Genomic DNA, 14176 nt, shown 5'->3' with positions numbered 1-14176 from the left:
TCAACTCTTGCCTGTTTTTGAAAACTATGGATTCTGCAAACCACGAAAAAATTTCCATCAAAAACCTAATGTAAAATTCATCTAAATTCCCTTTATAAACAATAATGAATAATATACAATATATCAACATCAAGTACAAATATACCAATACAACATTACATACAACTGAACTAGGTACCTAATAAATTTGCTAAGACCAGGAAGATAACTGAAGCCGATGATACTAGGCTACCTTCCAGCAAGCACAAGTAACCTAACCTAGTAACAAATGAAAAAATTAGGCTTACTAAAATCCTAAGTTAAGTAATATTAAAATACATATGAAAACACAAACTCAGGAAAATAGAATCTGACACGGTATATCGATTTAAGCAAATCTGAACACCCACTAGGCTATTCTATGCACAAAACAATGATTTGGAATTAAGCTAGAAATAACACTAGTAATTTTATAATGAGCTTAAAATCCATAGAAAATTTATAATTAGGGTTGAAGACTTGAATAATTAATATTCATTTCAAATATTATAACCCCCTAACCAAAGTTGAACCATATGCCACAAAATCATAGGAAACTTACGGGGTTGGTAGGCCTTATCCTTAAAATCCCAATGCAAATTGAAGAGCAGCAGAAGATCCCATTGTTGAGAACTATGTATTCATACATCTTGATATTGCACTATTCATGGTAGCACTCGTGGTAAGCAATTGCAGGAGAGGTGGCTTTAAATTGAAGTGCTACTCCATCTTCATAGCACTTCTACACTCGAAGAAAATATTATCCAATGTCCAATATGTCCAATGTGGCCAATATATCTCCGATCTGCCTCCTCACACTTCCCTCATTACCAGTAGGTGAAAATTTTTTCCCAAGGATGATGGAATCAGGAACTGCAAATATTAAAATACAGCCAGCAGAGCCATCTATGGACTGAGCATATTATCCTTGAAACTCCCAGTATTTCTTTTTGATTTTGCTTTGTATGGCAAAAAGGGGGTTTCAAGGATGAAACAAATATGAACATAAATAAATATACATATACACAATTTTATAAATTTTCTACAGAATTAGTATATAAAATAATTCTTCAACAAAAGGCTATCGCTCAGCCTTGAGCCTCGCCTTTAAGCTGAAAGGAGTGGACATTTCTTCTTCGTTGGAGCTTTCTTAACTCATACAGAGTTATGAGATCACTGTGCTCAATCAGAGATCTGTTCCTTGAAACGTTGTTTGCGTTTTGAGATCCTTAAAAGGACCTCCCTACGAACCATTACTCCATACAACTGACTGAAATCTCACTTTGAAGATGGCATTCCTGATCCTTTAGCCTCGGCAAAGAGAGTCAGTGAACTTCATGGCCTCTCGTATGACATCGCCCATTCAAGGGGATGAGGGGAGGTGACATTCAGCTTTGTCCCGGAGTTCATCAGTAAGACTCAAAATCCCAGGGGTACATGACCCTGGATTCGGGCACTTTCAGGTTGCGAGTCTCCAGTGAGGAGTTTGAGGTACTATCTTAAATGCACTGCAGCAACGGCCTCGACTAACATCTCTGTTTGTTAGCTCCAGTAGGGTAAAGCGAGGGATCACTGAAAACACTATCTCATCCTGGATTTGCTGGGTGATCGAAAGAGCCTTAGTTCCTGATCCTCCTCCGGCTCGATGACCTAGAGCCTATGATGTTAGGGGCATTACTGTTGTACGTCCTTGGCATTCAAACGCAACTTTTCCGTGTTGCAAGTATAATAAGCGGGTGTGTGGAAAAGACAAAATACCTCCACGGCCCATTATCTAAAAGACGTGACCCACAGGAGACTCGATATTTTTACCATTGGTCCTGTGGTGGCTACTTAACAAGGGGTTTAAGAATACCTCAGGCTCCTTGCTGGACAAGTAGCAGTTGGTTGAGGGCATTGGGTACCCGGGTGAAGACTGGGATGAATGAGAGTATGTCTGGCTTTCTTATAGCTCTATGGTTCCCTCTGCAAGCTGGCTTCAACCTGTGCAGGTAATTATCACTTCCCTTGTGTAGCCTAGTATAAGTCATAAATGTATATAGTCCACGTCTCCATTGCTTCCCGCGAGGTAAGCAATGGGAAATGTCATATTATTCCTATATAAACTCGTAATGTGTTCATAGAAGATGTACAAACTCTCTTTAGATTAAATTGCTCAGGCCGCTAGTATTAAAGTTTTTCCTAAGACCACAGTCATATAGTGTACCAGGTAAAACCGGGTCAATGTCCATGCCAGAATTAGGACTTCCACCCATCTAAGAGTGATTCATCCACATAAATAACGGATGGTTTGTTTGTGGGAACAAATGACAGATTCTGAGATAATTTGTATTTTTCCCTAACTAATACAAACCTGTATTATATGTAAATTGGCCCACCATCACCTGTCCCCCAGAAGTCCTGCCTGCAATCAAAAGTGACGTAGCTCACAGCTGTGAGAGTATATATAGAGGTGGCTGGGTATCCCCAGCCAGCCCGGCCTACCCGCTCAGCCGGTTAGGTAGGGTTGCCACCTCGCACTTTTAGTCTAATGGCTACCTTCCAGCTGCGCTGAAAGAATATCCTTATAAATAACTACAGGTTTGTATTAGTTAGGGAAAAATACAAATTACAGTATCTCTGAATTTGTCATTTAACTATTCTAAAAATCTTGATGTTTTAGAATGCAATATGTTGTTTGCTATAACTAGTGATTAGCTGACGAAATCAAATGTTTTGTTTTAAGCTATGATCAAAAACTGATATACTGTATGCAGATTGTTTACGTCTTATTTAATGAACAGTTTAAGGAAAACAAGATCTTTGTTTACTGTATTCTGCTATACAGTAGGTATAACACCTGAGAGAGAGAGAGAGGGAGAAGCAAGGAAATGCTCACAATAATTAATGATACAGTCCGGCCTCCGTTTTTATAGGTTCTGTCATTGCAGTTCAGAAATCCGTACAATACTCGAATAAAGTTTCGAGTATTCGTGGTTATCAGTGTTGCACGCTGCCCGATGTTTTCAAACTGACCGCGGTTTTTTTTTTTGCATCTCTCTCTCTCTCTCTCTCTCTCTCTCTCTCTCTCTCTCTCTCTCTCTCTCTCTCTCTCTCTCTCTCTCTCTCTCATATATATCAAATGCTGACTATAAAGTATTTTTTTATCCTACTGTAGTTATATAAACTAAAATACTTGTACAGTAATTTATTATTCAAGAAAGAATCAGATATTGTTAAAGAGAAACAAGCTGAAATTTAGATAAAAACGATGAAAGGAAGGAAAACAAATTGAAGTGATATTAGATTAGAATTTAATGTACAGTAAAGATAGGGTGTTAATTTAGATACATGTGTTACATAAGGATTTTTATCGTATGGTTCATGTACACTACTGTATGTGTAGAGTACACTTCACATTCAATAAACACACATCATGCGTCCTGAGAGTTTACAGTACTGTGTGGAACGATTAAGAGCATTATGCGTCGAGATTTTACTGGTAGATCTGTGTAAACAATTATTGTTATTTTTATTCACTTGTGGTTGAATAAATACTGTATTCTTATGTTCATTAAAAAAAACTGTTAATAGTGCCTTCCCAGTAATGTACTGTATGTGATATACCGTAGGCAGGCTTAAAACACTGCATTCAATTTCATCAGCTACCCACTAGTTTTAGCAGAATTGTGCTTCGTTAAGCATTTCTATAGTTTTATTTTCAATTTCAGTTGCATTTCAACAATCAACAATTAGTACCGTTCTTCTTACTTTTGGTTGTGATTAACCCTTTTACCCCCAAAGGACGTACTGGTACGTTTCACAAAACTCATTTATTTACCCCCATGGACGTACCGGTACGTCCTTGCAAAAAACTGCTACTTACATTTTTTTTTTTGCATATTTTTGATAATTTTTTTGAGAAACTTCAGGCATTTTCCAAGAGAATGAGACCAACCTAACCTCTCTATGACAAAAATTAAGGCTGTTAGAGCAATTTAAAAAAAAAATACTGCAAAATGTGCTTGAAAAAAAAATAACCTCTGGGGGTTAAGGGTTGGAAAGTTCCAAATAGCCTTGGGGTAAAAGGGTTAACTAATCTCAAGCTGCTGCTAACAAGTATTTCGCACATATGAATAAGGAAGAGTATTGTTTGTATAATTTCTTTACTTATTCAAAACATTTTCATAATGAATACTACAACAGCACAAATATGTTACAGCTTATAGCTTAAATACAGCTATACTATAGTGATAGTAATGTACAAATATTACTATACTATAGTATACATTACAGTATCAGTGAGTGTTGTTAGTGTACTTATACATAGGGCGGTGTGGTGCTGACTTTCGTGTTTTGAGTCGTATTACCTTGTACTGAAGTAGTGTTAATGAGGTATAGTTAAGAAAAATAAGAAGTGGGTGAATGCAACAGAAATTCACGTGATTAACACAGTAATCCGATGTTGCGCTTTGGCATCTTTTCAATAATTGGTGTATAGAAAATTTATTCAGTTTTCCAAAGCAACTGTATGTTACATTCTATCTCTATTCCTTTGTTAGTTGTGCTATGAAATGTCAACTTAAGAATTTTGACATGCGACGTCATTGCTCACTGAAAAGTTTGTCCCCGGCCAAAAGTTATGAGCAGTGATTTTTCATGGCTGGGATCACCAGTGTTTTAAATGTGATTTTGTCTTAAGCAGGAATTCAGATAAAGCTTTTGAACTGTTCAGGTACAAAGGACTAATCAATCTAGGGGTCTTAACAGGAAGGAGGGGTTTTTCAGTGTGATTTCAACTGCAGTAATGCAAGGACATTAGTGTTAATTTAATGTGTCTGACAGGTGCCATAACACACTTATGCTATACTGTAACTATAAACATTTATTAAGAAACTCTCTCTCTATGTCTCTTAACAGATTTGGACTGCAGTGCTCTGAATCATTCTTAAATTGATTTTCCTTTAGATTACTTAGTTTTTTATAGTATACCTTATTTTTATACAAAGATCAATACAACACATTTCTTTGAAGAAGGTGGAGCATTGTCTATAGATACTGTAAATTTTTAATGGTTTTAGTGGTTCTATTAATACAGAAGTTTCACTGTTTTCTCACCAGATCATTCATCAGTGGCCAGATATTGAGAATATAATCTCTGACGATCCTGATGATATTGGCTTACCATCGTTGCGATTAACACATTTGTCGGGTGAGTTAAGCTTATAGAATTTTACTGGGATCATGAAAGAACTATTTAAAAGATTTCAATAAAAGATAAAATCATGCTTCACAAAAACATCTTAGAAAAATTAGTATTGTTAATTAAACTAGGTTTTTCATTTTTAGTAAATCTAGCTCAAGTAATACATCTCTATGTAGTATACTGCCCTTTGAACCAAATACTGTACAATACAGTATAGCAATGATTGAAGGATACAAGATTACTTTTTAAGTTTTATATTGAATTTGAAAATTACTGCAGTTTTCCTTTCACTACAATATCAAGGCATTACATGTACATTACTGTACATTTTCTATTTTCTTCACATAATTTTTCTTTTGTATGTATTGTTTATGAAGAATTACTGCTAAATCCATATATAGACTAATTATGTATCGCCTATGAAGGATTACTGCCAAATCCATATACAGTAATGAGCAATGTTTAAGAAAGTGGACTTGTTTTTATATATTTCCTTTTTCTTAGGTAAAACTAGTGTTATTACATCCCTTCAACTGTCTTCACCTTGTCCTTTTCTTAATAGTGGAGATGATGAAGTTCCAGAAACAGAAAGAGGGAAAAAGGATGCTGTGTCTGCTTTAGCTCATAGATTGAAGGTAATGAAACATAACCCAAGTATTGTGAGGACAGAGTTTTACAGCATGCTAATCTTTATATGAAACAGAAGTTATTAAAAGATTTTTGTCATTGCATGTTAAGTTTATGCCATAGTGTAAAGTATAAAGTCATTTTATTATTAAATAAGGTTTATATGCTTAATTTTTTCTTAAGAAAAGTACAACTGTAAAAACTATCCAGAATGCCATGTTGGTTTAATGGTTGAAACTGTCATAGTTATTTGATCCAATAGGGATCCGTACTGGAAGTTTAGATTTGAAGGAAGGAAGAAAAATGCAATTTCTTACATACAGTATTGGTTATCTATGGATCTATGGTTTTTTTTTTCTTGTGGGAAAGTCAGCTTTTAGAGTTTAGGATGTAGTAGACTGCTAAAGTAAAATGTTAAATTCAAATAGGAGTTGAACCTTGGAATAAATTGTCATAGCAAAATATGCCATGAACAGATCTCTGCTATAGAATTTCAGTAAATACTGAACTTGGGTATTGCAAAAAACTTCCTTGCTCTAGTTAGGCTGATTTTGATAACATATGGCATAGCTGAACTATGTAAGAAAGACAAGTTGGGGTTGAATGCTACATACTTGAAATTTTTAAGGAGATAAAGAGTTACTTCATTCTGCAAACTAGGTAAAGTAATTCTTGTTACATGGGACAACCCTGATTTCACTAATGTCTTTAGGAATACTTAAGTTCACACCATTCTTTCTGATTAATAAGCATCTTTTGACTTTTGCAAATTAGATTTTTAAATATTTAACTTAGCCGGTGAATATATAATAGCTGCAACTCTGTTGCTCGACAGACACATACATAAAAAACTCGCCAGCGATCGCTATACAGGTTGCGGGTGTGCCCACCAGCGCCAACTGTCGGCCAGATACCACTCTCGATGTAAACAAAACCTTCAATTTCTTCTCTGTCGACGTGTCGACAAGACGTACTCTACTCGCTGTTGAACCTGGAGTTTTTCCCATCATATTTGGTGAAGTACTTTAATTTGGTTTGAGCTTTCGCAGTACAGGTGTTTTTCTTCAAATAAATCCTTGAACTCTTTTTTGAATCGGATTAATTGTTGATGACTTAGATCGTTTTTTGGAATTTTCCCTTGACTAATTCAAAATGGCTGACCCTTCTCAAGTTCCCAAGTTTCGAAAGTGTAATGCTAGGGACTGTCATAGGCGTCTTCCAAAGGCTTCTCTCGACCCTCACACTGTTTGTTCCAATTGTTGGGGTAAAACCTGTCAATTGGAAGATCGGTGTGAGGAATGCGTGGGCCTTTCGGAATTCGATTTTATCGAATTTGATAAATATACACGCAGACTAGAGAGAGATAGGGTAAGGAGAAGTTCTTCTAGGTCGGTAGATTTTTCCTCTCCACATGCCCCTGAACCTATTCCTTCCCCTGTAGTGGTTGTTCCTAACCCCCCTCCTAGCACTCAGGAACCGTCGATGGCAGACATGATGCGTGCTATTCATGCCTTGGGGGAGAGAGTTGAGGCTTTAGCAAGTGACCGAAATCAACTCATGGCGGACGTAAAGGAACTCAAGTGCCAAAGTGCCACGAAGGATAGTGTCAAAGTGCCTAGTGTTACGCAAAGTGTTGTGAACAGTGTTGCGCTTGAGGGTTCGTCTGTTCGTGCCTGTCGTCCTCCTAGTCCGGGACCTCTTGCAAGCTCCCAAGCCCAGGGGAGAAGCAATGTCGTACGACTCATGGGTTCGAGAGGCCTTGATCAGCGAACAGACGTTCCCTCTATGGTATCAGGCGTATCTCTCCAAGATCGCCCCAACCAAAGTAAGACGAGAGAGCCCATTTTTACCTCGTCGTCCGAAGGTGTTTCACGTAAGAAACCTTGGACCAAGGTCTCCAGACCTTTAAAGCGTAAGTCGGTCCCTTCAGGACAAGTCCAACGTCCCGGATGTAGCCACTGGGACAGTTCGGACCCGTTGCCGTCATCTGATGACTGCTCGCCGCCTAAGAGAGGCAAAGTTGTGCCGTCTCATTCGCTAACCCCGTCTGTTACCGCACCTGCTTCTGTAGACCCTAAATGGGTGTTACTGCAAGACATGCAGTCTAAGCTTGCGTCCTTGATGAAGGACTACAACGCTGAGAAGGTTTCCGTTGAACCTACTGGCCATCAGCCTTCCAAGCGTTCTGTTGTGCGTCCTGTTGACGTGGATGTAGCTTTCTCGCGTCAACCAGTTGGGGTGGTACCTCCACCGATGCGACCCAGTGTGGATTTCCAGCCGCACGTTGACGTTAGGCAACGCACTGATGCGATTGGTGACGTTCAGGACGTTCATCAACCATCAGCGTTGACTTGTTTTGACGCGGTGCGTCAACCTCCGCAACCCGGTATGGTGTTGACTGCACAACTCAGACGGTCTAAACAGTCTCGGGTGGACGCTGTGCGTCCTCGCGCACCTGTTGTTGTTGACAGTTCCCAGACTGTTCAGCAGTTCCAGGACGCTGCGTCCGGCTCCGTCACGTATGCACCAGTGCGACCGGACTCTGCGAGTCAAACGTTGCCTACACCTTTGCCGTTTTCTCATCAGTTATTGGATGAGGAACTGTCAGATGAGGACGTTGCTGAACCACAGCCTGAGGATCAGCCTTCAGAACTAGATGAGCCTAAAGCAGTTCAACCATCCTTGGACTTTAGAAAAGTCATGGCTGTTTTTAAAGAGTTGTTCCCTGATCACTTTATTTCTGTGGCTCCTCGTTCGCCGCCGTCAGAGTTTGTCTTAGGTGTTCCTGCTACCATGCCTGCCTTTACTAAACTCGTTCTCTCTCGCTCATCCAAGAGAGCTTTACGGCTGTTAGGCGATTGGTTAGAGACCAAGAGGAGTTTAGGGAAGACGGCATTTGCCTTCCCCCCATCTAAACTCTCGTCTAGATCGAGCGTCTGGTATGCCACGGGAGAAGTTCTCGGCTTGGGAGTTCCTGCCTCTGCCCAGGGCGACTTCTCAAGTCTTGTAGACTCTCCCCGCCGCCTTGCCATGAGACGCTCAAAGGTTTGTTGGTTACCCTCGGACCTGGACCACCTTCTTAAAGGCATATTTAGGGCGTTTGAAGTCTTTAACTTCCTGGACTGGTGTTTAGGAGCCCGGAGTAGGAAAATCTCTTCTGCCGATAGGGATGTTTCCTTACTAATTATGTCCTGCATGGACAAGGCCGTCCGTGATGGGTCCAACGAGCTTGCCGCTTCATTCACGTCCGGAGTCCTTAAGAAACGAGAGTCTCTGTGCTCTTTTCTGTCAGCAGGAGTGACGCCATGCCAAAGATCTGAGCTACTCTTTGCGCCCTTGTCTAAGTGCTTGTTTCCTGAAGTCTTGGTTAAGGAAATTGCCTTGTCTTTAGTGCAGAAGGACACCCACGATCTAGTTGCGTCCTCGGCTCGCAAAGCTCCCCCTTTGCCTGCCTTGTCTGCTAGACCTAGGATAGACACTCCAGCGTCCAGGTTTATCCCGCCCTTTCGTGGCAGAGCCTCCAGCAGGGGAGGTGCTCGTGCCGAAAGGAAGAGAGGGAAGAGGAAAGGATCCAAGTCCTCTAAGGGCAGAGTCTGACTGCCCGCAACTTCAGACAGCAGTAGGTGCCAGACTCAAGAACTTCTGGCAAGCCTGGGAGAAGAGAGGCGCAGATCAACAATCTGTGAGGTTGCTCAGAGAGGGGTACAAAATCCCTTTTGTACGCAGACCTCCTCTAGCGACTTCCCCCATCGATCTCTCTCCCAGGTACCGAGAGGAAGAAAAGAGACAAGACCTGAAACTGGAAGTGTCTCTTTTGCTAGAGAAGGGAGCGGTGGTCAAAGTCTCGGACCTTCAATCACCGGGGTTTTACAACTGTCTCTTCCTAGTATCAAAGAAGACAGGAGGTTGGAGACCGGTGCTAGACGTCAGTGCTCTGAATGTCTTTGTCACAAAGACGAAGTTTACCATGGAGACCACAAAGTCAGTCCTAGCAGCAGTCAGAAAGGAAGACTGGATGGTCTCTCTAGACCTAAGGGACGCCTACTTCCACATCCCCATTCACTCAGACTCCCAACCTTTTCTGAGATTCGTCTTCGACGATGTGGTGTACCAGTTTCGGGCCCTGTGCTTTGGCCTAAGCACAGCTCCTCTCGTGTTTACGAGGCTTATGAGGAATGTGGCAAAATTCCTCCATTTATCGGACATCCGAGCCTCCCTTTATTTGGACGACTGGCTTCTCAGAGCCTCTTCCAGTCATCGCTGTCTGAAGGATCTCAATTGGACTCTAGATCTGACCAAGGAATTGGGACTCCTAGTCAACTTGGAAAAGTCACAGCTGGTCCCATCCCGAACTATTCTGTATTTAGGGATGGAGATTCACAGTCAAGTTTTTCGGGCTTTTCCGTCGGCCCCCAGAATAGATCAAGCCCTGCTCTCCATCCAGAAGATGCTGAAGAAAGAACGCTGCTCAGTCAGGCTTTGGATGAGTCTGGTAGGAACGCTGTCATCCCTGGAGCAATTTGTCTCGCTAGGAAGGCTACACCTCCGACCTCTTCAATTCCATCTGGCTTTTCACTGGAAAAAGGACAAGACGCTAGAGGCGGTCTCGATCCCGATTTCCGAAAAGATAAAGTCCTGTCTGACTTGGTGGAAGGACAATATCAGCCTACGAGAGGGCCTTCCCCTGGCAGTTCAGAAACCCAACCACGTTCTCTTCTCGGATGCATCGGACTTGGGCTGGGGCGCGACGCTGGACGGTCGGGAATGCTCAGGTCTGTGGAACTCGAGTCAGAGGAGCATGCATATCAACAGCAAGGAGCTTTTGGCGGTTCATCTGGCCTTGATAAGCTTCGAGAATCTCCTTCGAGGCAAGGTGGTGGAGGTCAACTCGGACAACACCACGGCCTTGGTGTACATTTCCAAACAGGGAGGTACCCACTCACTGACTCTGTACGAGATCGCAAGGGACCTGCTCATCTGGTCAAAAGATTGAGGCATCTCCCTAGTAACGAGGTTCATCCAGGGCGACTTGAACGTCCTAGCAGATTGTCTCAGTCGGAAAGGTCAAGTAATTCCAACCGAATGGACCCTCCACAAGGATGTGTGCAAGAGACTTTGGGCGACTTGGGGTCAACCCACCATAGATCTCTTTGCAACCTCGCTGACCAAGAGGCTTCCAATCTATTGCTCTCCAGTCCCAGACCCAGCAGCAATACATATAGATGCCTTCCTCCTAGATTGGTCACATCTAGATCTTTACGCATTCCCACCATTCAAGATTGTCAACAAGGTACTGCAGAAATTCGCCTCTCACGAAGGGACAAGGTTGACGTTAGTTGCTCCCCTCTGGCCCGCGAGAGAATGGTTCACCGAGGTACTTCGATGGCTAGTAGACGTTCCCAGAAGTCTTCCTCTAAGAGTAGACCTTCTACGTCAGCCACACGTAAAGAAGGTACACCAAAGCCTCCACGCTCTTCGTCTGACTGCCTTCAGACTATCGAAAGACTCTCGAGAGCTAGAGGCTTTTCGAAGGAGGCAGCCAGTGCGATTGCTAGAGCAAGGAGAGCGTCTACCATTAGAGTTTACCAATCGAAGTGGGAAGTCTTCCGAGACTGGTGCAAGTCAGTTTCCGTATCCTCGACCAGTACCTCTGTAGCCCAAATAGCTGATTTTCTCTTATACCTGAGAAAAGTACGATCCCTTTCATCTCCTACTATCAAGGGCTACAGAAGCATGTTGGCCTCGGTCTTCCGGCATAGAGGCTTAGATCTTTCCAACAATAAAGATCTGCAAGACCTCCTTAAGTCTTTTGAGACCTCGAAGGAACGTCGTTTGGCTACACCTGGGTGGAATTTAGACGTGGTCCTAAGATTCCTCATGTCAGACAGGTTTGAGCCGTTACATTCAGCCTCCCTGAAAGATCTCACTCTTAAGACTCTTTTCCTGGTATGCTTAGCCTCGGCTAAAAGAGTCAGTGAGCTTCATGCCTTCAGCAAGAACATCGGGTTTTCGTCAGAAAAAGCTACTTGTTCTCTGCAGCTTGGTTTCCTAGCCAAAAATGAGTTACCTTCTCGTCCTTGGCCTAAATCTTTCGATATTCCTAGCTTATCGGAGATTGTAGGCAATGAACTAGAAAGAGTATTATGCCCTGTTAGAGCTCTTAAGTTCTACTTAGCTCGTACTAAACCTTTACGAGGCCAATCTGAAGCGTTATGGTGTTCGGTTAAGAAACCATCCTTGCCTATGTCAAAGAATGCTTTGTCATATTTTATCAGATTGTTAATACGAGAAGCTCATTCACACTTGAGTGAGGAAGACCGATCTTTGCTTAAGGTTAAGACGCACGAGGTTAGAGCTGTAGCAACTTCCGTGGCCTTTAAGCAAAATAGATCTCTGCAAAGTATCATGGACGCAACCTATTGGAGAAGCAAGTCAGTGTTCGCGTCATTTTACTTGAAAGATGTCCAGTCTCTTTACGAGAACTGCTACACACTGGGACCATTCGTAGCAGCGAGTGCAGTAGTGGGTGAGGGCTCAACCACTTCAATTCCCTAATTCCATATCCTTTTAATCTGTCTCTTGAAATGTTTTAATGTTGTTTTTATGGGTTGTCCGGAAGGCTAAGAAGCCTTTCGCATCCTGGTTGATTTGGCGGGTGGTCAAAGTCATTTCTTGAGAGTGCCCAGATTAGGGGTTTGATGAGGTCCTGTTGTATGGGTTGCAGCCCTTGATACTTCAGCTCCTGGGAGTCTGTCAGCATCCTAAGAGGATCGCTGGGCTCCGTAAGGAAGAAGTACTTACAAGGCAGAGTAATCGTCTAAGTCGACTTCCTTACCAGGTACCTATTTATTTTGGTTTTGTTATATTGATAACTGTCAAAATGATATAAAAAAACTCTTAGCTTATATGATGTAAACATATTTAACTCTGGTCTCTACCCACCTCCTTGGGTGTGAATCAGCTATTATATATTCACCGGCTAAGTTAAATATTTAAAAATGATATTTTAATTATAAAATAAATTTTTGAATATACTTACCCGGTGAATATATAAATTAAACGACCCTCCCTTCCTCCCCAATAGAGACGCAGTGGGATGAGAAGAAATTGAAGGTTTTGTTTACATCGAGAGTGGTATCTGGCCGACAGTTGGCGCTGGTGGGCACACCCGCAACCTGTATAGCGATCGCTGCGAGTTTTTTATGTATGTGTCTGTCGAGCAACAGAGTTGCAGCTATTATATATTCACCGGGTAAGTATATTCAAAAATTTATTTTATAATTAAAATATCATTTTTATTATCAGTTAGCTTACTTGTATACTGCTGTACTGCTGAAAATAAATATCAATATCCTTTTTAGCTTTATCCCAGAAATGGAAGATTCATGTAAAAATGGCAACACTGATTTATGCCTTTGTTGGATTTTTAATTCTTTATAACATTGTACTTGACTCGCTTTGGAAACCAAGATCTTTAATTCTATGTTGGAGATTTCACCGAGAGTAATAAGTACAATACAATACTGCAAAATTTTTATGTCTTGTATGCATATTCAAGAATCGGAATCTTAACACATGAATTTAAGCTATGGGAGTTACTGTAATTTAGTGTCTGAAAAGGGCCGTAGGCTAGGCTTGATAGGAACTTGGATCTCCTTTGTTATTTCTACCAAAGCTTCAGATACATTTTGGCTCAATAAATAATGTTTGCTGGTCCAAGGTTTAGACATAAGGCAAAGAAGAGGGATATATTTTGTCATTTGTTTTCTATTAGCTACTCAAAAAAAAAAAGTTCTTATGTGACTCATGCACGTCCTTGACTAAAGAATCAGTTTTGTTTTGTTTTAAGTTTTGACTTTAGTATGTTTTGTATTTATATCAAACTTTCATGCAATTGAATTTATTCTTACCTGCGATGCAAACCATCGTCTTTCATAAGGAGTGTAACTTCAATGAAAATGAAATCCCATTAAAACTTTAACAAGTTAGTTAAATGCAGACAGGTGGACAGATGATGTGAGAGGAGTCCCGTCTACCTGTCAGTCATCAAAACTATCACTTTTGGCTTTAGTTGCAAGCAGTATGGATGTACACTTGCTGGCTCCAACAAATTTGGCCATTCATTTTTTATTTTGTTTATGCAGAAGAATTAGAGAAATGTAAGGATATCTGGCAGTGTCTGGGTAAAGCTAGTAAGAAATGTGGCAGGTTATCAAAGTCTATGTTGATCATCGTTATCTTTTGTGTTGTGATCTTTGCAGGGGGCATGACTGTTCCTGGTCATCCTACTGTGGAGTATACATTGTCGCCTCCTTTACAGTGGTTGGAAATTACAGAGGAGGAGGT

At 41.3% G+C, this 14176-nt stretch overlaps 1 protein-coding gene across 5 annotated transcripts in view; it reads left to right on the top strand.

The window, feature by feature from the left end:
- Positions 1 to 14176, top strand: part of LOC137621537 (uncharacterized) — a 165596-nt gene that overhangs the window by 58445 nt on the left and 92975 nt on the right. For all 5 annotated transcript variants that reach the window (XM_068351908.1, XM_068351911.1, XM_068351912.1 and 2 more), the window contains 2 exons: positions 5119 to 5209; positions 5708 to 5838. In XM_068351908.1, the coding sequence (XP_068208009.1) occupies positions 5119 to 5209; positions 5708 to 5838 (222 nt within the window). The remainder of the gene's footprint in view (positions 1 to 5118; positions 5210 to 5707; positions 5839 to 14176) is intronic.

The sequence above is a fragment of the Palaemon carinicauda genome, chromosome 28 (genome assembly GCF_036898095.1).
Source record: "Palaemon carinicauda isolate YSFRI2023 chromosome 28, ASM3689809v2, whole genome shotgun sequence".
In the NCBI taxonomy this organism is placed as follows: domain Eukaryota; kingdom Metazoa; phylum Arthropoda; class Malacostraca; order Decapoda; family Palaemonidae; genus Palaemon; species Palaemon carinicauda.
This window is presented reverse-complemented; position numbering and strand designations above follow the sequence as displayed.